This window comes from Anguilla anguilla, chromosome 6 (genome assembly GCF_013347855.1).
Source record: "Anguilla anguilla isolate fAngAng1 chromosome 6, fAngAng1.pri, whole genome shotgun sequence".
Lineage (NCBI taxonomy): Eukaryota > Metazoa > Chordata > Actinopteri > Anguilliformes > Anguillidae > Anguilla > Anguilla anguilla.
Genome location: NC_049206.1, coordinates 57,846,243 through 57,872,984, shown reverse-complemented (window position 1 = coordinate 57,872,984; position 26,742 = coordinate 57,846,243). Strand labels below are relative to the sequence as shown.

Genomic DNA, 26,742 nt, shown 5'->3' with positions numbered 1-26,742 from the left:
CAAACATATTCAAACACGATTCTAGGTTTTAATTTGCATATTGGTTAAACAGGTGACCCCACCCTGGCCATCCTTCAGTTAAACATTTAATCCAAAACAATCTCACGAAACATTCATCGATGATAAAGGCTAAAGTAACTGGCTTTGATATAAAACACATTGTGTTAGCTTACTTGTCAGCGTTCTCCGACCACACCACAAGCCGGTGCTTGCCTCCAAGATTCATTAACTCTGTTTGCAGAACTGCGCATGCTCTAGGAATAAAAGGGATCTAAGCCGACAGCATCATGGATGACTTCAATGCCGGGGAGGAGGTAGCCGACGAAGCTAACGTGCCTTTGTTTGCTAGATGCAGGCTTTAAATGTTGTTGATGTAACGTATAAAACAACTTGCTGGGCATAGCGTCAGTATTACCTTTCCTAATTTGCTGTCCATTAGCCATATGACGTTAGCTAGTTTACTGTTGGTGCTAGCTAGATTAGCTAAAGTATTAAAATTAGCTAGCTAGCTATAACAGTCTGTCTTCATTTTATTTTGTGGGCTTGGCATCCATTCATTTCTTTCGTTTAACGTTAGATAAGATTATCAACCTTGCCAGCTAAGGTTACTTGATAACCTTATTATTTTGATCTGCGGTGGTTTCGTATGACAGTGGCTTTAGTGCTAGCTTGCTAACATTTTTTTGTTTGCTGTGCAACAATTGTTGGTCTAATTACCTTAGTATATGTATGATCGACATTCATTACGAAGTATGTAAGTTAACTTATTTTTTGCTTAGGCAAACATTCATTTGCAGCTGGTATGTTGCAGCCTGGGTCGTTAACTTTGCTCAGTTTGATGTCTGGCATTAATCTGCAGTGACAAGTATTTAACTGGACTAAGTTAGCTGAAGCTAACGGTGACAGGACACAGGACACGGTGACAGAAGATAACGTTAGCATGAATGAGTGTGGTTTGGGTTGTAGGCTACTCGTAGGCTATGTTCTTTTGTGTTTAATGACTTATGTTTGTTTTAACAGACTGCCTTTGTCGTTGATGAAGTGAGCTCCATCATTAAGGAGGTAAACCAATACTTCTGCTTCTACTGAAACTACTGGGTTATTATCATGCAGGATTCACTTATGAATTGTTTATTTTTGGTTGTTTGGTGATCCAGCTGCACAGTGAACGACTGATTTTATTAATGTTTTGCCGTTTTATTTAGTAACCTCTGTTTTTGTTTTATAGTCCGTCGAAGGAGCGATCGGCGGAAATGCGTATCAGCACAGCCGAGTGAATCAGTGGACAACAAATGTAGTGGAGCAGTGTCTAAACCAGCTGACCAAACTCGGAAAGCCCTTCAAATACATAGGTACGCGTAGAGAGAGAGAGGCTGTCTTTGGGGAACTCAGAAGTGGAGAGGCTTTCTGTATTAACCTTTGTGAATCAGCGATTTATTGCTAAATAATGAGATCATAAGCGCATCTCTTTCTGTCTTCCATCAGTGACGTGCATCATCATGCAGAAGAACGGTGCCGGGCTGCAGACGGCCAGTTCCTGCTTCTGGGACAACACTACTGACGGTACGATTAAAACACACCAGTGCATTTGGGCTAGAGTGACTGTAAGCTAGGCGGTCTGTTAAAAAAGCTCTGTTAAATGAAGACCACAGTATATTAGTGATCTCCAAGGGGTCAGGCACCAAGCACAGAGGAAGTGAGTGGGTCTTTAAAATAACATTTTGTGAATGCTTCATATACAAAACACACACATTGTGTAAAGTTAATGTTAAACATTTGTATATGATACGACCTGCCAGGTCATGCAGCTAAAGTCTCTCTTCATTACACATTCTGTTTGTATTCGAAGGTGCATATTCATCCATTTATCCTTATGCACACAAACAATGCAAGGAGAATGTCTGCCATTTTACGTACGTACAGTAGGTGGCGCTCTGTAGTTGTAACGGTGTCATTTTCTCTCTTCTAGGAAGCTGCACTGTCAGATGGGAAAATAAGTCCATGTACTGCATTGTCAGTGTCTTTGGGCTAGCTATATAAACACAGGCCTTGCAGGGTTACCTGCACCAAAACCCAGCTTATTTTTTTGTAATTATCTAGTGAATGTTTTTCCTTTTAATACAGTGAGTTATGTCAACCTCAAACTACAGTGCATTCCTGTTTTGTAAAGCGAGTCTTTAGGGAAATCATTCAGTCAAACTTGCCGGGCATTTCTTCCGTTTTTACCGACAGCATATTCAAATTCCTGTTCCGGTTCTCAGCTGCTGTTAGCCAGTCTCTGTTACTACCAAAGTGTTTCTCTACTGCACTGTGCCGTTAACTTTTCAAGCGAAGTGCTTCTTGTGCAAAGGTTTGTTTTATGTTTTGGATAAACTATTACACATTTTCCACACTTTCTGTGTTTTGTGTGCGACTTATTCACCAACTTGACTAATTTCAACACTTGGAATCCCCGGTGTCAGTGTTTAAATAATTGCTAAACTTTTGCCAAACTTTTGCCTAGCATAAGTTTTTTTGTAAACTTCACAAATTCAGCTTTAAAAAAAAAAAAATTTCAAAGTGACATTTTCAAACTGTTCAGTGATGTCAGATTTTTATTAGTCTGTGGTGACAACAGCAATTTGCTCAATGGACACATTGTGAACCTCCCAGCATCTCTTGGAATAAACGTTACAGTTTACATGGAACACACCAACGTCATTACATTCACATGAGCGTTATGTCCAGTGAGTCCCTGTACACCGCTGTCGTTTGTGATCAGATGAATCTGTACATCGCTGCCGTTATAATTAAGTGGTGAAAAAACAAACCCATATACATATAAATTCCTATGTACTGTGTAACAAGTGATAGTAAGCAAGGCACAACACTTTCTGGGGTTTAATGACACGGCTTTTCTTCCACACAGATCTGGGTTTAAACAATAACCCGTTTTACCTTTCCAACCGTTTACCTTTCCAACTTAAACTTAATGTTCTTACCTTGTTGTGGCGCCACAACGTGATCATGTAGTCCGCAAGCATAAAAACAGGGACTACAAAATATCGGGACGTTGTGGTTCTATATTCTGATTCTTTTAAAGCACATTTTCATGCGATGTGTCAATTTTTTTAAACCAACAAATAAAGGCGCCCAACTGCAATTGCGTAATAATGCTATAGCAAATAAAAGATTACGTGGTGGTGTTGGGGAGGAGCTTTCTATTTACACGTGCAATAGAAAAAAACTGCAGACGGTCAATATCTGCTGGGTGAACATTTCAGTTACGACACCTAGTTAAGCCAACAGGCCCGCAATATCATTTAAATGCTCTTACAATATGAAGCAACATTTGAATACCATTTTAATATCGATGTAGAAACTTTGGCAAACACTTTGAGGGTAATTGGAAATTAAGACGAAACTAGGCAAAGGAAACATTCACTAACCAATGTACAATTTCACTAAGGTGAGAGTTCCTTTGGGATTTTACATTCTTGTACGACAGTAGACTTAAGAACGTTCGTCTGTTGCGGCAGGAACGTGCAGTATTGCATGACTTCAGTTTTTAAAAAGGAACCGTTTTTTTCAGCTTCGATAAGTTAAGTCACGAAACAAAAACAGGGAGTGCGATTTCAACGCGGCTCTGGAAACAGGAATGATTTCAGGCAAAGTAAAGTCACATTAGCACGTAAACAATTACACCTACAAAGGTTAAGGCCCTCTCATCGACAGCACAACTCGACAGACATCCAGTGCTGTCCGTGCCGACGGAATGGGAAAATCACGACATTTTACACACAAAAAAAAGGTTTAAACCTATTTAAAATCAAAGCGCTCGTTTTTTTTTTATATGCGATGCAGTATGTACAGATTGTGACATCTCTTTGCCTCTTCCCTTATACAGCCAGTATCATCCATGTTCATCTCTTCAACCATCATACCGAAATGGGAAAAATAAAATAAAAAATAAAAAGTTGTGGAAAAGCTGGCGGCTGTTTTATAGCTAGTTGTCCAATTTACAGTTTCCCTTAAGCAACCGTGCCGCCAGGCGAATTCAGTACATGCCCGCATAACACTACTCTTATTGAAATTAAATTACATTCAGTGGCAATTAAAGGTTTTTTTTTCCAGTTTAAAAATATATATATCATTTGCATTTAATTTAAACAAGACACTATTTACATACACGTGGTTCCATACGTTCGTGGCCCTACCACTCCCCTTCCGTCTATGTTACAATGAAGGCATGTCACTCAAGTAGTCGATCAATCGCTGTCACTTTCATCCTGGTACTTTGCTGCAGCTTTGACGGCACGGCCATTTTGTAGAGGCATCTCTTCGTAGTCGCTCCTTTAAATGAGATCAATCAAAAATATTATTTTAACGACACGGAAGAAAAATGACTTAATGATGGCAATTAAAGTAAGCGCTTACAGTGTAAACGAGTAAAAGTGAAATTTACCCGTATATGACTTCATCATCAGAGTCGTTCAGCATCGAAAAAGCAGGATTATCCTTCAGCTGCGAGTCTAAAATGAAGATTTGGTCTCATGAACTCCAGCTGTCCACTTTGAATCAGTTACATATTTCCCTCCTCTACCACAAGAGGGCACTGTAGTTCTCACAGCTGAACATCTATGTTCACTTAGTCATCTCAAAATCACTGATGGATGGAAATTCATACTTAAAAAAAACCTTTCAAATTACAACTTATGCACTTGCACTGTTCTGAGAGCCATAAAATGAAGGCATTTATGTAGTTGAGATGTCAGTAAATGGACTGCAATGTACTTCCACAAAATTGTATTTTTACATGTCACAACAGTATTTCAAGACTTTAAAAAAAAGTTCAGAAAAGAACCAGTAATGATCTACAAGTTTAAATAACCTCAGGCGGCTTTGCTTTATAGTCTTCCACACCTTGCAGAAGTTCACATGTGGCATAAGGCTGGTTCAGCTTGACTCACCATAGAGGGCGTTCTTTGAAGGAGAGTACACAAAAGCCAGAGTGTAGAGGTAGAAGTTCAGCAGGCCGTAGAAGGACAGAAATTCGGCTGGTATTACTGCATTAAGGAACGCAGCTCGATTTGTCTGACTGTTTGCGTGAGCGAGCCCATAGATCAGCACTTTTCATCTTTTCTTAATAGTATCTTAGCACACAACAAAACTAAAAGCCCAGTACCGAAGTAACGGAATAAATGGTGTATTTTTTAAGTTGTACGCTCAAAGAATATTTATTTACATTTGATTCTCTAGCATGCTTCAAACAGCTGTACTCCTAAAAAAAAGAGGTTAGTATTTGATAAAATTTCCAACCTTGGCTCTATACGTTTTTCCACATAGTGATCCCTAGTTTAATTAGCTATTTTCATTATCCTATCCGTCTTCCATTTCCTCTGTGAAGTACTCTGTCAGCACATTTAAAAAAACACTCCTATCTCTAATCTACCAGGGCATTTACTTACAAGGGCATGAAAACAAATGTATTTTCTTATAAACCTTTTGGAAAAAAAATAATAGTTTGACTATGATACAAATATTAATAGATCATTTTGTTTTCAGAAACAACAGATCACATTACACACATTTTGCCTTTTTAACCCTTAAAGAAATGACAGTTTCTCTTGCATGATGCATTAACTCCCCAACGTAGCTCCCACAAACAAAGCACTTAAACTGAAGCACTTAGACTCTGAAACACACAGGGATTCAGCAGTAGCCCCTTCCAGTTTCAAGTTTCAAGTTTATTTTATTTATATAGCACCAAATATTCCAGGCCAAAAGGATATAATTCTGGTAGTGAGTGGACAGCTCTGCCACAAAGTTGTCTTGAAGGACCTTGGCTCCAAACCTCAGGTACAGTATGACCATACTGGGGGAAAAAACAAAATAAAACGGTTTATGTACAGCATGATTAAGAATGGGGCGACAGGGACAGAATGCAATACTGGAGCTGGAATGTTAAAGACACTCACATTTTTAATCCTGGTGACAATTTGCTCAAGGTAATCAGTTATGGTTTAGAGCAGGGGAGGGCAATTCATGTCCTGGAGGGCCGGTGTGTCTGCAGGTTTTTGTTTCCACCAATTACCCTGGCTAAGGGAGCTAATTGGCTGTACGCACCAACACTGGTTCACTCGTAGATTAGATTACAGGGAAACGCCCAGTATACAGACGCAGGAGCAGTCTTCAGCTGTCGTTCATGCACTTATCAAGAAAAGCAGCTTAAAATGCCAGATAATGTACATGTTAGGGGTAATTAAGTAATTAAGGCCAGAAGTTGGCATGGAAACCAGAAACGGATACGGCCCTCATTGCCCACCCCTGGTTCAGAGACCCAGCTAACCGACAGGACAGTGGCCCCTCCACATGACCAACAGATTACTCACAAAAGGCTCCACCCTCCGAGACGATGATGTCACCAGATACCAGTGTTCTTCTGTTGTACCAGTGTACAGCAACCAAACTAATCAGGTTTTTTTTTTTTTCCTCAACAAAATAAATATATATTTACAGTTCATGGATTGGGGGGGGGGGGGGGTCCATACTCAACAAACAAAAAAGCTGTGTGAAATGCACACAGATTGTTTTTTCACAGAGAGCATACGCTCTAATCGGCTTAAATGAAGCCAAGGAATGCCGCGTGTGTGTTACACAACTCACCTGATAACCAACACAACAAAGGTCAGGGCCGTCAAGAACTTTAGTCGGAGATCTGGCACAAAAAAAAAAAAGAAAAAATACAGACACCCATAAATATGCTTCTACATACACATTCCCATTTAAACAGGCGACAGGGTAGAATAATGGGTAAGGAGCTCGTCTTGTAACCGAAAAGGTCACGGGTTCGAATTCCAGCTAGGACACTGCCGTTGCACCCTTGAGCGTTTGCTAAACGCAATGTAACTGATGTAAAGTCAGTGACTGGAGAAGTGTGCTAGTCGCACACAACTGCAAGTGAATAAACACAGAGAATGCATGTGACCTGATCAGACCAGGTAGGGCAGAGCAGGTAGGCCAGACCAGGTAGGGCAGCTTTACCTGAGTAAGGCATGTTCTTCAGCTCAGAGCAGGCTCGGACTATCAGGAATATTAGATATAAGACGTAAAAGCAGGCCACCACCAGGAAGAACATCTTCATTCCCTAAAAATAAAGAGCAATGAAGACACTAATCAGCCTCTTTTACAGTTAGGTGTAGGCCGTGTGTCTACAGGAACATATTTTATATATATAAATAACACATACATATTTTGTGAATACAATTTTAATAACTTATTTGAATCAAAAAGGATAAATTCACTGTCAGCAGTAACCGTACCTGAAAATTGTGAATGTCTACTTTGTACTGGTATGTCGGATCATGAAGTTCGTTCACCCTGTGGAAAAAATTATTCAAATTCAAACTAATCTTCACAGGACATGACTTTTTTGACATTATTTTGAAGTTCGCCAAAGGGAATAAAAAGCTACGTGGAGCTGGCTTGTTTTCTGTTTTCTGTAACGTTACCTCTAGCTAACCAGCTAGCTACGTTAGACCACAGCGAGGCTAAAAATCCTGCATAGCGTGCCTTCAGGTTTGCTTACACAAGGTCAAACATGTTTAAGCAAAACACAGGGGGTCCAATCCAACATAGGCCCAAGGCCTCTCCTATCCTTTCACCCCCCCCCCCCCCCCCTTAAAGATTTCCCTGTTAGCACATTTCCAAGCCTCCCCCCCTTCAGAACAGGACTTCATAATGAGCAGACGGTGTTCCTGACTCACGTCTGCCATATCCCCAGGGTGACAGCGGACAGCCACAGAAGGCCGACGATGACGAGCTTGGGCAGGTAGAAGGTGAGGCACTTTCTCTCTCCCTGAAACAGAAAGGTATAGCCTATAGCGTCAGTGCAAACACAACGTCATGTCAGGTACACTTATTCTGTTTATTCAACTGTTCAGCAACAGCAGCCAACAACAAGGATGATAATAAAAACAACAGGAACAATAATACTATTATTGTTAATATTTTTATTACTATTATTATTATACAAGTAGTAGCACTTTACATATTACAGAATTTACATAGCATCCATTGATACAGCTAATATTTACTGAAGCAATGCAGGCTGAGTAAGTAATCCCTTGCTCAAGTATCCTGCCCAGGACAAACCTGTGACCTTTGGCATACAAGACCAGTTCCTTGCCCATTATACTATGCTGCCGCCCATAGTAGTGGCAGTAGTAGCAGGAGTGCTACTAGTACTGCTCCCCACTGTGAGTTTGTTTTTGCAATTTTGACCCATTTCTTGCTATTTGTTTTCTACTCTGAAAAGTGTCTTTGTGATAGTTTTCTGTAAAAAGCGATATACAAATAAAACTGATTGACCCTGATGTTGCTCCTCTATGTTTTTAAAAGCCGTTACCCACATTTGGTTTGGTATGAGGCCCACCCCACGCGTTCAGGCAGTGAAGCACAGACCCGCCACCCGTGCCTCACCTGAACTCGGATCCCGTGGTACACACAGAGCCAGAACAGCAGCAGGGCACACAGGAACACCGCCTGGAAAAGGGCGTCCAGCATTCCCGGGAACCAGCTGTTCACCAGGAAGGACAGCGGGAAGAAGGGGTCTGAGGCGGGAAGAGGAAGAGGAAGAGAGCTGGATCAGGGGCGCACCGGACACAAAGCCTTTTCGGCAAAATCTTCACTCAGTCAAGATCCTGACTGGTATACAATACTGAAGATTTAAAATAATGCCTGTGTAGAGGTGAGTTTGGTTTATAGTGATTTATGTCAATATTAAATCAATACTAATAGGCTTCGCTTTTTATATGGCTAAGTTGTGCTTTCCCCATTGGACAATGGCCGTAGTTAGCACTAGATTTTAGGTATTTTTCCCCCAATAATACACCAACTCCTATATCCTTTGCTGCAATCCTGGTTCATTAGAGAGGGAGGGGTTAATTAAGGCCTGTGATGAAGAAGGCGGGGCTAGGCTCTTTTATTAAGGGGGAGGGGACAGACGCATGCTGCAGAGAGGAACTCACCGTTATACAGCAGCAGCAGGGGTAACAGGATGGACATCCACTTCTGCTCGATGCCCCAGTCCCTCATGGAGAACTTACGCAGCGAGTGAGCAAACATGCACTGGAATACACACACACACAAACACAAAGGCACGCACGCGCGCGCACACACACACACACACACACACACACACACTTAATGTCTTTTGAAGGTAGTGACTCAGTTAATAAAACAGAAAACTTTAAAGGATAAATTCTCAGACGTGGGGAGGGGGGGGGGGGGGGGGGGGGGTGGTAGGCTTACCGTCACCATGAAGGTTAAGACCACGAAGACAAACCGAAACCAAATTTCCACCTGCGAGAAGGAGGGGTTGTAGAGCTTCCACTGCGAACAGAAGAGCGTTAACACACCGTCAGAATCGAGTCGACGCACCGCCCGAAGGCAAACACAGCAGGGAAACACCCACGGCAAGGAATCAGCCACGCCCTTGTTTGCGCTCACCGTGAAGATCACCTCCTTGACGCTGTAGGTGAGGTTCTCCAGGCCCCGGAAGCTGACGTTGATCCGATACTGCGTGTAGTTCAGGTAGCCCAGGTGCACCACGATGATCTCGTCGCATTTCTGGGCGTGTTACAGAGATCACACACACACACACACCGTCAACAAACACACGCAGCGTATTACAAACAGTATTTTCACCCAAAAATCTGATAATAAAAATTCAGCCTATGGTACCCAGTCAGGCACACAAGTGGTCTACAGGGCTGGGGTTCACAAATCCCTACAGAATATTATACCCATTTTTTTAAATCGATTAATTGGATTTCAATTCATGTACTGCCATGCGTGAATTAAAATGGAACCCTACCACAATCCTGGTGGGTACCCCTACCTTGGGCACAAGACTTTAAAAGCAGCTCTTACCACTTCCTGTCTTGATCAACACACAAGATTAGAAGAGGTGGATTGTGGGTAATGGCTGTGTCTAAAACCAGGCTGCTTGTCAAGTGGGGGAAACGCCACTCGAACATCAAGCGGTTTCACACCACAGAAGTTACTAACACCTTCAGAAACAGGTCACATGAAACAGAAATCACTTTGATAAGAAACTGCGTTTTTATACAAGGAGTGGGACAGATGGGCACAAGCTCACCTCAGCACAGTGCAGGGTGCGGAACTTCTGGTGCACGTTGTTGTTGACCTGCATCACGCTGGTGTCCTGCATCACCCCCTTCAGCTCCACGTTGATCTCAAACGGCTGGTGGAACTCCACCCCTGATTGGCCACAGGAAGTTTATTAAAAAAACGTTCACAAGGAAGGGCTTTTTTTTTTTTTTTTTTGTCAATAAAGCCTAGTTATGTTTGCAGAGTGAGGCTTCACCTGCCCCGTAGTGGGTTGGGGGGGGGCGCTTCCATTTACTGTCAATCACTGCCTGGTTACGAACCAATAAAAATGCTTTTCTCTCCACAGTAAAGCACAATGGCTGGTTCGTTCACGGGTGAGTGACACGTGATGACCTGTGATAGCTCCGCCTCTTTTGGGGCAGATGAAGCCGGGCTCTCCCGACATTCGCCAGCACCACAGTGTGTGAGGAAGGAAACGGCGCTCACCGTTGGTTTTATCTGGCTGGATCACGCAGGTCAGCCACAGCTGCTGGTTGTAGGTGGACAACGGTGGAGATTTTAAGTTGAACGGGCCAGACTAAAGAAGAAGAAAAAACAGATAGAAACTGAAATTATGCTACCTTACATTCAATAATCCTTTTTTTTTTTTTTTTTTTTTTTAACCAGTATAAACTGCTGATAAGTAACAATTATCCTTGCAGTTTTAGTTCATGGACATGAAGGAACACATCATTCATGCAACTGGTTTTCAAAACGCAGATATTTTCAAACAGAAACTGACAAATTTTACAATTACTCAACACTGCAACCGCCTCAGTAAAATTTAAACTAAATGGTGGGATAAGGACAACAGTCTCACACAGCCTGACAGCACTCACACACACACACACACACACACACACACTCGCACTCGCACACACACACAAGCTCTTTCAGCTCACCTTCACAGTGACATTCCCAGCCAGCAGCTTGGTGCCGATGTACGTCGACTCATAAATGATTTTGGGACCTGAGGAGGAAAATATAAACATGAACAAAGGCGCCAACAGCAAAAGAAAGCCGCTTTGTTCACCACACCTAAACGTCCTGAGGGCGTTCCGTTCAACAAAGCCTGGCAACCATCAGTCACAAAGGCCTAACACACGGCCTAAATTCAACACCGTTGAGAAAACCACCCAATAAGAATTCTCAATAAATTATCCCTGTTCAACAATTGAAAACAGATTGCATGGCTACATGCTGGGTACTTCCTGGCAAACACTGGCAGTGAACCATCAAGTATGGCAACAAAAAAAAAACCTCCAACTGTCACTGTTTGCCGCAGACGAGAAAGAACGCAAGGCCGCTGTATTCTACAAAACTGATTTCTCACTGTGTTTATTTTTGACAAATGGCAGACTCAAGAAAGGTATCCTGTGCAACGTCTTTATTACTTTTGAATTAAGAGAAAAATAATTTCATAACTATTCTTTTAAAAGTGAAACTTTCAGTAAACTTTTTTTTTCTTGCCTGCGTCAACATTTTTAATCTCGCATCAGGAGGGAATACGTCTCGTCTAAAGAGCAGCCTAGATAAAGATAGCGGGGGTGGCGGGTGGGGGGGGGGGGGGCGGCGTGCGCTGAGCAGGTCAAACATGGCTGCCTAAAACAAAGGCCACCTGACAGACGGAGCACCCAGCATGCACGCTGCTTATCGGTTCCTTCAAATGCCACCAAAAAAAAAAAAACATTTCCATTGCAAAAACCGGCCTCTTTGCCAGTGATTGAGGCGATAAGGAACACAGACACACACACACATCACACCACACAGCGGTCAACGTCTCCAACCACCAGATAACCCACTTTCAGCAGCGTGCGTTTTCAGGAAGCCGTTATATTCACAGCAGGAAGACAAAACACAAGCCTTGGCCCCCTTTTGGGTTGACTGTGCCACCCAAGTACCCATCTGTCACCAGACTTTGATTACGCTGGCTGCTATGAGCAGATCCAGTTACTGCCCAACCTCAAACTTTTGAGGAGCTCGCTCTCTCTCTCTCTCTCTCTGTGGCTCGCTTGACTTCTTAATCCTTTGAAGAGTAGGCTTTTTTGGAATGTTTTTTTTTTTCTTTTTTTTTCTTTCTCCAAAATTCCAAGTCAGTGTTCTAGAACTCCACTGCTTCCAGTTACCAGTAATGATTGTTACATCAGCATTAGAATGATCAGTTAAGAATGTTCTAATCACATATTTGTGATCTCACACCCGAAGGGGTTACAGTGCTCAATAGCGTGCACAGGCTGAAACATATTTATTTTCTCCTTTTTATGATTTTTTTAAACTGGAGAACAACAACAACAATTCAGGATCCGGTCTTTAGGACGGCAGATTGGACCTCAGGCCTGATGTAGTTGCGGTCTGTTAGGGACGGGATTATGCTAACAAACGATAGCTTTGTTCGGCGCCTTTCAGAGTCTCTTTCATGGCTAAGATATAAAGCTTAAAAATCAAGGCTTCAGAGCACGAGACAGCTCGCAAGATTCTGTGCACTGACCATCCCCCTGCTTTGAAAGTTACTGGTCAGGCTGACATCGCAGAACAGAACCCCAAGTCGTTCCACACTCTACGGTGTGGTCAGCCTAAACCAGATTGATTTTGGCTAATGATCACAGGCTACGTCACAGCATTTCACAGGGTATTGCTTTTAGCATGCAGTGATCCACGTCACGGTCATGTTGCCATTCTGGATATTGAGGCAGAAACAGTGTTATCATGCACCCTATGACGCACAGGTTTAAAACAGTGCATTGGATCCGACAGGCAGCGCGAATTACCTCATCTCAGTAGCCAAGACGGCAATAAGAGTGATAATTAACATGCACTATTAATAAAACCATGGCTCACAGATCTCTCTGGAGATAAATAAAAAATTGGCCACCCACTCCACCCACAAATAATCCCTGGGAAACAAACTCAGCACCTACCTGCGATGCCGATGAAAACCGTGAGGCCAAAGCAGACTAAGAAAACGACAAACACCAACACGAAATGCCGTTTGGAGAGCGTGTAGAGACGCATGGGTGCGAGCCTACAAACAAAGAGATTAACGAGGACAGTATTAAACACATTTCAAGGGCTCATTCCTTACAATACAAGAGGGTTTAAATTTTTGGCGGTCCAGTTACACCGTTAGCAAGGAATAACGAACTTCCAAACAGTTTTCGTAGAAATCCATGACTGTCACAGAAACTTCTACTTCGTTTGCTCGTGGACATCACATTACGGCAGGTCTACATACATCTGCTCGTCAATGCAATCAGTCTCATCTGACATCTAAAGCGACTTTCTGATGCTATAGCCAAGTGTCATGCAGCCGCTATGCGTAACGCATGCCCGGAATGATAGCCGTGAGCAATCTGTAGGACCCCTCAGCAATTTCGAGGGAGAATCGGGGTGGATGTCACGGCTACATCTGTGACACAAACCGGGTGTGCGGTCTCCTGTTCTTTTCAAATATAACGGAATCCGTCCATCCACCCTCGCCCCCCTTCTCTGGCCACGTCGCGGAGCGCACAGTCCATCAACCCGCACAGCATTGTATCCACTGGGCGTGCACCAACCAGTAGATACAGTTCACACTATTTGCCACCTAAAGTCACTCTGACAAACCTTTGAAAACACTTACAGTAGCTATTAAATAGCACAGAAGACGATGCCAGTCTCAAAGATAAGAATTCAAATAAAACATCATGGTGCAAGTAGTGCGTAGGCCGAAGTTAGTTTGCCGAAGTAGACGCCAAATCAAACCTAATTGCTATCTGGTTCTCTGTGTAATTTAGATATCATGTTCGCAAGGTGACGAGCGACACAGATTCGAGAAAAAACTGTCATGCCCAACTGCTTAAAAACGGTCGCACCCAACCTTGCCACACCAGTTGTTAGCGATGTATTCCCCTGCATGGAAACTTGTAATCATTTGCATGAACTAACGTTAGTTCAGTTGGACGGCAAACTCACGTAGCTTAACTAACGTCAGCTCAAACACTCAGGGGTTTGATAAAACGAATTAGACTACCATCTGCTGTTAGCTAGCTAACTAAGCTTGCAGCAAAATAACATCACCTTTAGAAAAAGACCTAGCTAACTAGTTAGCACTTGCTATGTAAACGTTGAAGACCTTCATGAAGCTAAGCACAGATGGCAAGACACGTCCAGATCGCCAGGTACTAGTTTGCTAGCAGCTGAGCTAGCAATTGGCTAACTATGCTTAACGACCAGCTAGTGGCTCTCTTTCAGAATACGTCTATTACATATTGGCTTACCGATCCATTTTCAAGTTTGTTTTACCCCGTAGTTATAAATATGGTAGCCAGCGTGCTTAGCTAGCTGACTGGCTACCTGAAGATACTTTTCTAATGCAAATTTACATCCGTATACCTCAGACGACGCGACGGAAATATACGTCACTCTTCTTACGAGGAGCAACGCAACATCGAGAGCACAAGTACCATGCGTCCATTGCAGTCCTACAATAAGTTCCGGTTACTCAGTAAGATTTTCGTTTAGCTATAGTTCCGATATCCATCACAATGTAAAAGTCCATAAAAATACGTTTAGTTCAACGTCATATTGCTAACCACTCGCATTAACAAAAGCACTTCTAGTTGCTTATCTTATTACGACAAAAACAAACATTAACTGTTCTGCGTGTGTCACGTGAGTGCATAAAATATTTAATAACACCAGAGAACGTTTTATTTTGCCACAATGAGAAGGACAATTAAAATCCAGTTTAGCGTTGTTCTTTTTAGAGTGTAACACTTGAAAAAGAAATTGCATATCAGCTGGGAGCAACGGCGTGCAGAAATCTTTACCCATTGCACATGCAGTCGTCTGATTTCATGTAGTTTCTGAATTGAGTAAGTTTTCTATAATGCGAAAAAGCCATGCATTCCAAATATCTGCCTGACACTGCTGATTGAATTATAAATTGAGAGAATGTGATGATGCCCCTCTTGGTAAGCCAAAACGTATTTGTCACATAAGATGGTGCATATATTAGGCCCAATAAAAACTAGTGGGGTGCGCAGCACAGCACAGCACTTTTCGCCCCCAAATATTGTTATAGCAGACTGCATTCAAATGCTATAAATGTGGCATTTATTTCTGTGCTATTTTAAGTGCCGTGTAGGTTTATGCGCATGATGGAACAGGCTCATTTGAATGCATATTTTTACCAATATGCATTCATTTTAAACCGGACATAATTTTCACTAAATACAGAGTGCACTTTAATGTACTCCAGTGTCAGTCTAGTTTAACACGGATTAGACGAATACTGGCCGTATCGTAAGCTATATACATGATGAAGATTGGCCTACATAGCCGTTTCATCTTGATACAGCAGCCAACTGATGCTGTATCCTACGCAAAGGCGTGAAGCACTGGTTGGATCGAGCATCTTCTTTTCTTGCTTTTCTCAAATTTATTCCACGTATTTAATGAACAAAGAATACGATTATTGCATTTTACTTCGCATAGGCTATAGGCTACTCTTAAAATAACACGTGAGTGTAAAAGATAGACTTCACAGAAGAATAGACTGCACCAATCTAACCAAATGGATGCCAGTTACCTACGCCATGTTGGCAGTTTCTTTCGCCGTAGGCTATTACACTGTACATTATAACCATTATGAATTAGGCATGTGGATGGTTGGAGATGTCAACAGCCCAATATTTCTTCATTTTAAGAATCTGACCAGTATATTATACGACTATTTTAACGCTCCCCGTCCAACCAATTTCCATATTGGCGACCATTAGAACAGCAACAAAAAACCCAAACAAAAACAGTATAAAACAAACAACATCAGTCTCATAAATAATGTACCCTCGTTAAATAATTTACCTGTAGAATCGATCGTCTCTGTATGGCGTTAGATCTTCCTTCAGTTCTTTGTACGCCTCTTGTATCTTTTTGCAGAAATATTTCAGTTCACTGTAGAGCGGGCTCTCGAAGCTCGAGTAGTCCGTGTCCATCCTGTCCGTGTCTGGGTCGCTGAAAATGGCGGTTGGAAATAATCCGCAGCCAGCTGAAAAACACGCCGGTATTGTGTTTTGTGTAGTCTAGTTAAATAAAAACTGCAGGCCAAGCTTTTTTCTGTTTGTGCTGGTCCAAAAGGATATGGACACAAAACCAAAGGGGGGCGGAGACGCAGCATCAGGGGATGACGTACACACAATTCAGGACCTCGGATAGAGCCAATGTAGACAATCTCCAAGGGGGCATTAATGTCATCCACTCCACACGCGTACAACTGCCAAAATAAGAGAAATTGCGTCGATGCATACCAGAAGTTACTCCATGTTCGCTTTGCTTTGGCATGTTAATTTACATTCAAAATCATAAACAAAATCAAGAATCCTAGATCGGATTACTTGCGATAATTCTTAGTCGTAGATGTACAGGCAGGGATACGTCTATTCTGGACCAGCACAATGCTTTCAACATCACGCCTAAAACTCACCCACACTCGGTATCCTGGTTAAAAACAGAGATATTTGCAATCAAACGTGGGTTTATTTCAAATGTATCTGAACGAAACGCACTGCTCTCCCCAGTCACCTCAGACAGAAACGTAATACATTAAACTTTTCAATCCGCACATTTTATTAAGCAACAGCTGGACAACTGACACAAATCCATTTCTAGGAAAACAAACAAAACAAAATTAAACAGAAACGTCCGTATTACAGTACAATACGAAACCTGGCACATACCAGTTACAATAGTTATAATTGTACCATTTTAGGTAAGGTCTGCATATCGGGAATGAAAAGGTTAAAGAAAAAAGTAAAAAATAAAAAAAGACAAGTTTAGTGTTCCTCTTTTTCAAAGAGTATTTTATAAATTGAGATAAAGCGTATCAGAAAGTCAGCATCGATATCAACTTTACTCAACAGCGCCCCCCTTGCCAGCAGCAGCCTCATCCAACCCAATGCCTTATGGGTAAAATATCAAAAAGACACGAAGAAAACTTCACTCATTCATCCGAATGATTGCATTACTAAAAAAACGCAAACGCACCGACTAATTCAATTACAATGTTCAGTGTTAATAATGCATTTACAACCAAATGCATATACCTTTTCCAGCATATGCCACAGTGGCATGTTAACTTTTAACTCTGAAGCAAATCCATGCTTATTTATCTGTAACTATCACATTTTTTATTCTAAAATAATGTGAAACATATACAACTGAAAAATAATTTAAATGGCATGCCTTATTAACACAAACTATTAACATTCAGTCACCAAATCAGACAACATGTTCTCATTTTGGTTTTTCAAGTATTTTTCTCTTTTAACCTACATCTATAAAGCACATTTCTACTCAAATAAATGCCATACACTACACTGTCCAATACAGATCACTTCATCAAATTAATATTTAAAAAAGTATTCAGAATTATTAAATAGGCGATCCTTTTGGTTGCTTTCAGTGGCAAAATTCAAAACAGTAATGCGTACTCGAATAAGTTGTCTCAAAAAATAAATATAACGTTAACAGCTAACAAATGAAAGGTGCCATTTCCACAGCTAGAAAGAAACAAAGACCTTAAAAATGAACAAACATCAGATCTGACAGGGGTTGGCATTCGTGCTGACAAGGCAATATATATACTGTATATATAGATATAACACTGAGGGAATCTGTTGACCTCACAGTTTACACTAACAGACTTTACTCGACAGACACATCCTGTGCTACTACACTAACTACTACACTCAATCACGTAGTATGAACTCCTTTTCTGTTTCCGCTTGCATCCCCAAGTCGGTCTTGCATAACACCCTGACATCAAACCACCCCCACCCCCCACCCCCCCACAATACACCGGTAGCAAATCTTCTCAACACAAAGAATCGTTTAAGTGAATCCACAAATTATATACAGTGATCAGCTTTAAAAAAAAAAAAAAAAAAAGAAAATAAAAAAAATGTTCATGTACAAAATAAAACTGCGTCGAACCAGAATGAGATGTTTTGTAACGTTGGTCACCTTGCCCATGTAAACGTATCTGGCGGTAAGCTATGGGAGAAAAAATGGGAGGGAAAATATTGCACAACTAAACTGTCAACCCTTGGAAATGAAAAGTACTTGTTTTTAAAAAAAAAATAAAATAAAATAAAAAAGAAAGAAAAAAACAGACCAGAATGTTGCACGTTCCACATTCTTTTCCTAGAGCAAATGGTGCATCAATCCCATTCTTCTGCCCATATTTTATATCCTTGCTCACAAATATTTGTGTAAAGCAAAATTCAAGTCTCCTGACATTTCTGTCACAGGAAGAAAAAACCAAAAAAAAAAAAAAAAAAAACCCAAGAAATTCAAATAAGAGTGTTGGTGACTGCTGTGCTGTCCGATGACCTCATCTGCTGTTGGCCTCCATAGCCAATCAAATCTTTTTGCTGCTGTATGTGGGGGCGTGTACACATGGGCTGATCTTAAGGATGATGTTCCAACATTCAGGGAACGTCCGCACAACCTGGGCCCACTGCAAACAGCAAGGGCAGCTGACACACTCCCACAGAGCAGCAGAAGCACACACAATTCACATCAAGCTCTTCCTGATGCCTCGGCCTTCCGTAAAACCGAATCTCGCTATCTGCACGCGTAAACCAGAGAATTCCAAACGAGACTTTGCTTGTGTCGAATGAAGACGTCCCCACAAACCAGGACACAGACATACACACACACACACACACATATATAGACACACACACACGCACACAGGTCTACGTTTACGTGGATGGAAACGGTAGGAGAAAATGGACGTGTCCGTGGTCTGGACACGTGACGTTGGAGACACAATATTCCACTTTTACACATGACTTCATGACTACTTACAGACTCGTGAGCTCAGTATTGTACACAAGATTAAGATCCGTAGTTTAAAAACAGTTTGGACTTCCGGGACAACAAGTTTAGCCTTTGGCACACGACTTTGGGATTACAAATAAAAATGGCTTCATGTTTTTTTTTCTCCCCCCCCCCCCCCCCCCCCCAACTTGTATTTCTTGTGATTTTTCAGTGACATTCAAGGCTGTAAAAGACTGTAACCCTGACCTCTTCACCCCCCCCCCACCCCCCACTCCCAAAAAGGTAAAACAGACAATTCTGTAACCTCTCAACATGGGGTTGCATTCCACATTCCAACGATCACCGATGGGCTTCCTAAGCCTTCTCTGCTGCACTGACCTCAGACCAGTGCTCTGGCTGTGACCGCAAGCCCTCTGTGGTGACCACTGATCTGGGATCAGTCTCTGCGAGGGAAGCTAGTCATCTGAACTTAGTGCAGATGACTTAGTGGCTTCCAAACCTGGTCCTTGGGGAACCCCAGCCAGTTCCGGATATTTGATGTGTCCCGTCACAAGCACACCTGACATTTAACAAATTAATCCCTCGATTAGTTGCATCAGGTGTGTTTGAGGTGGAACACGTTGAGTGCCTGGATCTGGCCGGCGTTCCCCGAGGACAGGTTTTTTGGGAGCCACGGCGTTAGTGAACCGGACGGCCCACCACTTCCTGTGACCTGCAGGATGCTGATTGGACCACAAGGTAAGACTTGAACAAGGTCTTAAGAAAAGTTCAATCCATGAAGGCTTTAAAAAATATAAAAGTTAAAGAAAAAAAATAAAAATAAAAATAACAGGCCTAATAATTTCTAACTCTGGACCAACCAGCCATCATCCCAAAATCCTAAAATTTGGTGTGCACCAATTCCCAGATCTGCAGCTTGTAAGATAACTGGATCGTCCTTCATAAGGAGTGCTTCCACGATCGACGAACCAAAGGCTTTGTTTGTTTTTAACAGTGACGTACTCCGGAACACAACCGTGCATGACGACGACTATTATGATGTCACCACATTCCCCAGCAACACCTCTCACATACCACGCCATAGGACATACCATCGAGTAAAAAATAAAAATAAAAAAAACACAGAGGTCGTCTGTCCTCCCCATGCACATGATCACTTTACAACGATGGAATGATATGTAACAAATATTTACATGATTAAAAAAGTATGAAATGGCATAGGTGAAAAATACAAAAATATCTCTGGTACCTTGCTTACATGTCACTTGGGGAGGGTTCAAGTCGGACACCCCAAATTGATCACTTCACAGAAGTGACAGGAGGTAAAGATCACTTCATACTGGGAAAACCGCCTTCTCTTCACCAACAACCCACAATCAATACCCAAATTTACCACAATCGCCGTTTTAACTAAATTCCCCGCCTCTGAACTGTACATTTGTTTGAACGGATGGGCTCTTATTTTGACCTCCTGTCTCCCAAACAAAATAAACATCTTGAAATCCATGTAAACAAGGTACTAAGATCGCTTAATGCTACATAAATATAAACAACAACAAGAATAATTATAATAATCATAATAATCATAATAATAACAATAACAATAATATTATTAATGACCAAATAATATATACATATAAATAGATCTCATAAACACAAAAACTGAAAAACAGGAGCATTGATACGTTGAAATACTGATCCAGATGAATTCTTTCAAGTCTGTCCATTTCTCGCTAACACGACCGAGGACTGCCACTCAAGACACTCCCCACGTTTCGAAAACAGCTCCCGTGAACTTCAGAATCGAAACGCTCCCGACTACTTTCAAGTCTAGTTTCTGAAAATGCAAAGCGCAAAGTTTTGTTCTGTAGCCATCCTCGGTACTTCGAAAAGCACTATAAATCAAAGTACTTAAGAAATCAAAACTTAAGACTGACCCCCAAAAAATACTTTGAAACGCATAACATTTTTTTTTTTTGTTCAGTTCGAAATGTGTAATATCTATAATAAAGCCAAAAAAAGGTAATCACACTTTCAATTAAATTCATACAGCTAACCGATTTCAGTGCTCAGTAGCCGTAAGGTCTGCAAATGAGCGATTCATTTTCCAGATAAGTTTTTTTCTTTTTCTTTCAAGTATTACTGTTATGTTTAAAAACTGGACTGAAAAAACTCCAATGTAACAGTATTAATAGGAAACAATAACGTAATATAAGGCAGTCTGTATAGTGGACAGTCTGGTTTCCACTAGCTTCTGTAAGCTAGAGCAGCATATATTTGCAGAACGACCACAGAAAGCTAAGCCCATGTCCCCCGATGAGTGACCGCACCCCCCCCTCGGTTTTTGTCCGTCACCCTCCATGACCTCCACCGCACCTCGCAAAACAGCACCCTCTAATGGCAGCATTGGGCATTGCAGCTCCGCTCGAGTCGGCTATTTTTTTTTCTCTTCTTCTTCTTCTCTTCTCTCGTCACAATGCACAACTAACGGAAAAAAGGGACTGCCGGGGGTCCCCCCACCCGCACGCGCGCGCTTTGGCGGACGGCGGGAAGGGATGTGGAGAGCAGGCCCCCGCTCACTTGAGCCGCTGGGTGACGTTGGCCAGGGCGACGGCGAAGGCCTGGACGGCGGAGAAGGGGTACTGAAAGTCCAGGATGTAGGCGTTGCCATCGATCCGGCCGAACTGCATCACCTGCAGGGACAGGAACATGGCCACGGGGCGTAGGGGGATAAGGTTACGTGGGAAGATATACGCAAAGTCCGAGAACTAGGTAAGCTATGCTAAAAAAAAAAAAAAGACCTTCGGGATGCACTTGTTGTACGTCGCTTTGGATAAAAGCGCCTGCCAAATAAATAGCATGTAATGTAAAGTAACTATTCGACATGTGTGCATGCTGCTTTTGGCTGACGCTCTATAATGCAATACCACATGTGTAGTGATCCCTATACTTGCTTGTGAAGTCACAATACAGAAAAGCTTATGTGACTCCCACATACTATGTAATACGTGCAAAGAAAAAAAAAAACTTTCAGCACTATTTCAGTTGCACAGGCTAGCGCTTCGACTTCAGTAACGGTTTCTTCCACAGTGAAAGAAAATGAACACCTCAACCACTGCCTTAAACCTTGTGCTGCGGTGAAATGTAGGCTAAAACAAGTCAAATAAGTCAAGAGGCAAAGTTTGTTTTTGAGAGCAGAGACCTCTCGGGTGGTCGGTCCTTACCTGCCGTCCCTCCAGCTCGATCTGGAAGTTCTTGGCGGACTCCTGGGTGACCCGCCCGCCGAAGTCGAGCTGGTAGACCTGCGTGGCCTCGTTCCACAGCGGCTGCTTGTTGGCCATGACGTAGACGAAGCCCTGGCTGCCCAGGCCCCGGTCCTCCTTCTCGTTGGCCTTGCGGCACTTGAACTCCTCCAGCTCGCTGGCGGCCCGCAGGTTGCGCTTGGTCTTCCAGCCCTTCTTGCCGCTCTGGCTCTGGTTCATCAGCTCGTCGCCGCTGATGAAGAGCTCGGGCTCGCTCTCCGAGCTGTCCTGGAACTCGTTGGTCTTGTTGAGCTTCTTGGCCTTCAGCTGCTCCTTCTGCGGCTTGGGCTTCTTCTTCTCCCGGCCCAGCCGGGGGCTGGAGATCAGCGAGTTGAAGTCGCTGAGGGCCCGGCCCTCCTTCTTCACCTTGCCCTCGGTGATGGCGGGCACGTTGGCCTCCTCCGCCCGGCTGTCCAGCCGCTTGCGGCTCTTCTTGCCGAACTTGTCGGCCCGCTGCGGGACGGGCGACTCGTTGAGGGACAGCACCTCCTGGAAGCCCTCGCCGGCCTCCGCCATGGCGGCCTCCGGCGAGCCCATGTGGCCCTGGTGCTCGGTGGCGGACGGCGGCGGCGGCGGCGGCGGGGAGAGGACGGGCTTCTCCACCACCAGGTGGGACTTGGCCTGCAGGGTTCCTGAGGGGTTCTGGATGGGCGGGCAGGGGTTGTACGTGTTCCAGGGGTGCAGGGCGATCGGGGGGAGCTGGAGGCCCGCGCAGGAGCTGGCTCCCGGGTACATGGGGGGCAGCGGGCAGCAGGCCAGGTTGGCCAGGTTCGGGGGGTACCCGGGGGGAAGGACCATGGGGGCGTCCTGCTGGGTGAACGGGACGGGGGCCACCACCTCTTTGGGCGAGCAGGGCTGTGGGGGAGGCTGCACGGCCTGCAGCTGAGGCCCGCTGTACCCCGCCCCGGGTGGGAAGGGGAGGGAGATGGGGTAGCCGGTCTGGAAGGTGGCGGTGGCAGGGCTGGTGGGCGATTTCGGGGACAGGACGAAGGGGAGCCGCGAGACGTCCAGGTGCTGGGCGGGGTTGAGGATGAGCGGGGGCGGCTTGTGGGGTCCCGGCGGCGGGGGCGGGGGCGCCAGCGCGGTCCTCTCCTGGGGTACCCAGATCTCCTCGGTGGCGGCGGGGTCCCACTGGTAGGGCGGGGGCCGCTTGACGGCCAGGCCGACCTCGCTCAGGGCCAGGTGGCGGATGGACTTCTCCAGCTGGCACTGCTGGCTGAGCGCCTCGTCCTCGGTGAAGGCGGAGTTGACGTAGTCGGTGCGGTCCCGGCCGCCGCCGCCGTCCAGCGAGCTCAGCAGGTTGTAGGAGGACTGCGAGGCCAGCGGCGACGTGCTGTTGGAGTGCACGATGACCGTGCTGTGCTGGGCGCCGTTCCCCGGCGGGAAGTCCTGCCGGATGATGGTGCCGCCCGCGATCCCGTTGCTCCCGCCCCCGCCGCTGGCCCCGCTCCCGCTGGCCCCGCCCCCCGCGGTGCCGCTGCTGCACTGGCTGCAGGTGTACAGGGCGGTGGACACCCTCTGCTGGTAGGAGGCCGCCAGCGCGCTGCTCACCTTGGACTTGGTGGGGAGGGTCCTCTGCTGGGGCTCCATCATCTGGGAGACCTTCAGGGCCGCCTCCCGGCTGTTGCGGCGCAGGGTGGCGTGGATCAGGGTGCTGTCCAGCCGCTGCTGGGCGGCGCTCCTGGCCTGGCCGCTCTGATTGGCCGGGTCCGGGTACGGGGGCGGGTCGCCGCTGGGGATGGAGTAGCGGGGCACGGTGAGGCGGTTGAGCGTGGCGGAGCTGTAGGGCAGCTGCACCTTCTTGCTCTCGGAGGAGGTGACGCGCAGCGTGGCCGAGCTGCCGGGCCCCTGCAGGGTGTAGACGCTCTGGTTGCAGACCAGCCGCGTGCGCGGCCGGCACACCTCCTCCACGTTGCCGCTGCTGTCGAAGGTGGTGATGCGCTCGTAGCCCAGCGGCGTCTGGTACTGCGGGGCGGGCGGGTACAGCGAGAACTCGCTCTTCTTCAGGCACAGGTCCACGGCCGGCTGGGGCCCGTTGCCGGCGGCGGCGGCCGCCGCCTGCGCCGCCGCGCCCGCCTGCGCCGCCTGGGCCGCCGCCACCGCCGCCGCCACCGTGCCCGGGTACGGGGGCGGGGGGTTCATCTTGCTGATCTCCAGGGGGGCGCTGAAGACCACGGCGTCCCCCTCGGCCAGCTGGGACGCGGACCGCGTGGGCTTGACCTTCAGCAGGTGCTCGTGCTCGCCCCGCTCCGCCCCGTGCTCCCCCTGGGGGTGGGGCAACTGCAGCGTGGCCTGCAGCTGGTGCACCACGCTCGGGTGCGGCCCGGAGGGCAGCGGGGGAGGGGGCAGCTGGATCGGGTGCTGCTGCTGTTGCTGCAGCTGCTGTTGGTGCTGCTGCAGCTGCTGCTGGTGCTGCTGCAGCTGCTGCTGGTGCTGCTGCATCTGCTGTTGGTGCTGCTCCCGCAGCTGCTGCTGCTGCTGCTGCATCTGTTGGATCTGCTGCTGAATTTGCTGCTGCTGTTGCTGGATCTGTTGGTGCTGCTGCTGCATCTGCTGGTGCTGCTGCTGCATCTGCTGTTGGTGCTGCTGGAACTGTTGGTGCTGCTGCTGCAGCTGGTGATGCTGCTGCTGCTGCTGATGTTGCTGCTGCTGCTGCAGCTGGTGCTGCTGCAGCTGCATCTGAACTGCGTGCTGCTGCTGCTGAAGCTGTTGGACGGCGTGCTGCTGCTGAAGCTGCTGCTGCTGTTGGTGCTGCTGCTGCTGATGGGGATGCTGTGGCGGAGGCTGCTGCTGCTGCGGAGGCGGCGGCGGCGGTTGGTGGTGCGAGGGCGGGGGCCCCACCAGGAGGCGCCCCATTTCCAGGCCCCCGAAAATGACCTGTCCCGGGCTGGAGTAGCGGGCGGGCACCGTGTACTGGGCCGTCATCACCGCGTCCTGCCCGTGGTCCGACGCGGCCGCCGCCGCCGCCGCCGCCGCCGTGGCCGTGGGATTGGTCAGCACGTCCAGCTGCACGTTCTGATTGGCCAGCAGCGACTGGACCAGCCCGATGCTCTGCGTGGGGGACATGGCCTGGGCGGGGCTGTGGATCGGGGCGATGGGGATGTTGACGGTGCAGGGGGGGTTGTCCTCGGCGACTCCAGAGGGTCCCGTGACTGCAAACAGGAATTTGGCATCAGTGACAAGAGCACCATGCTGTAGGAACACTGCCTCCCCATAACAGCCCTTATTCTACATTAGATTACAATACTTTAATTTTCACTAAACACACCACAAAATAGCCATTTCCTTCAGCTCAATGCTTCATGCAAAGGACAAAATACATGGAGAACAGAAATGCAGCACTAGGTATAAACACCATATTAAAGACCTCAAACAACAACAGGAGTCCTTCCTGTATTGGTTACATCCGGTGACAATTATGACTGCAGAGACCAATTATTTTTTTGCCATGGGGATTTTTCATGGCTAGTGGGATCTCTAATGCTCCACCAGAGGGCAGTGTTTCAAACACTGAAGAGAAGAGATTGCACTCAAAATTCCCAGTATTCACTGTGAAACACAACAGCCACTGGTATTCCAGTGTGCATGCTTATAAGCATATCCCCAATGCAGGACGGAAGGAAATTTACACTGTAACTGCACTTCCCCGTACATTCTGAATAAGGTGTTATCATTTCTCACTGTTCTCTTTACCAGACTAACAACCCCATGTGTCATACAAGGCTAGTGACAAGCAGGACAGTGGCAAACATGGTTTTCAGAATAAGGTGCTCACATGATATTTAATATTCAGAACGCTTGAATGCCGTTCAAGTGAACGTAGGAATATCGGCGTGCACGTGAAGAAGATTTAGTCACTGACTGAACCTGGACTCACGTTTCACATACACTCTCGCACAAAACAGTTCTCGAAATACACCCTCTAACAATATCCCATCGCTCCCGAAGGACAGCGCGAACAAACAGAAACTCCCACGTCGAGCGCACGGCCCGTTTTTATCGCCGCGCCAACGGTCGGCACGACGATTCGGGCGGGATCGAGTTCCGCACGATCCGCCTCAACGAAGAAAGCACCGCGGAACAAACACAGGCGGGAAAAAAAAAAACCCAAAAAAAAAAAACACAGAAACATACGAAACAGACGACCATTCAGCCCAACTCAGCTTGTCATTTTTTTAAAACTATTATTATTATTTTTCAAAAATAGATGTACAAACCTAACCCTGTGAGCACACATCTCTGTCGAACCCTCAACAGTGTGTTAGAGCGGTACTCCGGCTGCCGGCCGAACAGAGCCGCTTCCGTTCTTCGTACGCTACCTGGCAGGTCGTCCTCGTCCTCGCTGAAGACGTTGGGGTTGAAGACGGGCAGGTTGATGTAGTCCACGGAGATCTTCCGCACCTCGGGCAGGTAGATGGTCATCTGCCTCGGCTGCAGGTGGAGCAGGCTCGTCTTGTAGATGACT

The 26,742-nt window shown here is 45.6% G+C and overlaps 3 protein-coding genes across 5 annotated transcripts in view; 1 reads left to right on the top strand and 2 right to left on the bottom strand.

The window, feature by feature from the left end:
• Positions 1–224: 224 nt before the first annotated feature.
• Positions 225–2,395, top strand: dynlt1 (dynein, light chain, Tctex-type 1). The gene is made up of 5 exons (XM_035421449.1): positions 225–314; positions 1,021–1,062; positions 1,229–1,352; positions 1,486–1,563; positions 1,970–2,395. The coding sequence occupies exons 1-5, from the start codon at positions 288–290 to the stop codon at positions 2,038–2,040; spliced, it is 342 nt and encodes a 113-aa protein (XP_035277340.1). The 5' UTR covers positions 225–287; the 3' UTR covers positions 2,041–2,395.
• Positions 2,396–2,571: 176 nt separating this feature from the next.
• Positions 2,572–16,333, bottom strand: tmem181 (transmembrane protein 181). 3 transcript variants are annotated; one of them, XM_035421446.1, is made up of 17 exons: positions 15,997–16,333; positions 13,071–13,174; positions 11,055–11,122; positions 10,600–10,690; positions 10,142–10,263; positions 9,490–9,609; positions 9,292–9,372; positions 9,009–9,108; positions 8,461–8,591; positions 7,746–7,837; positions 7,302–7,359; positions 7,024–7,126; positions 6,646–6,697; positions 5,772–5,854; positions 4,950–5,039; positions 4,445–4,511; positions 2,572–4,332 (listed from the first exon to the last, which is right to left on the bottom strand). In XM_035421446.1, exons 1-17 carry the CDS (start codon positions 16,125–16,127, stop codon positions 4,248–4,250), a joined length of 1,578 nt encoding a protein of 525 aa, XP_035277337.1. In that variant the 5' UTR covers positions 16,128–16,333; the 3' UTR covers positions 2,572–4,247. The 3 variants fall into 3 exon arrangements, with proteins under 3 accessions (XP_035277337.1, XP_035277338.1, XP_035277339.1); XM_035421447.1 differs by lacking the exon at positions 15,997–16,333 and adding an exon at positions 14,409–14,544; XM_035421448.1 differs by lacking the exon at positions 15,997–16,333 and adding an exon at positions 13,772–13,884.
• A 401-nt stretch (positions 16,334–16,734) lies between these two features.
• LOC118229481 (tubby-related protein 4-like) overlaps positions 16,735–26,742 on the bottom strand; it is a 36,735-nt gene continuing 26,727 nt past the window's right edge. The window contains exons 13-16 of the mRNA XM_035421450.1: positions 26,597–26,740; positions 24,993–25,429; positions 22,200–24,911; positions 16,735–21,668 (exon numbers count right to left, since the gene is read on the bottom strand). Coding sequence (XP_035277341.1) covers positions 21,552–21,668; positions 22,200–24,911; positions 24,993–25,429; positions 26,597–26,740 — 3,410 coding nt within the window. The 3' untranslated portion in view covers positions 16,735–21,551. The remainder of the gene's footprint in view (positions 21,669–22,199; positions 24,912–24,992; positions 25,430–26,596; positions 26,741–26,742) is intronic.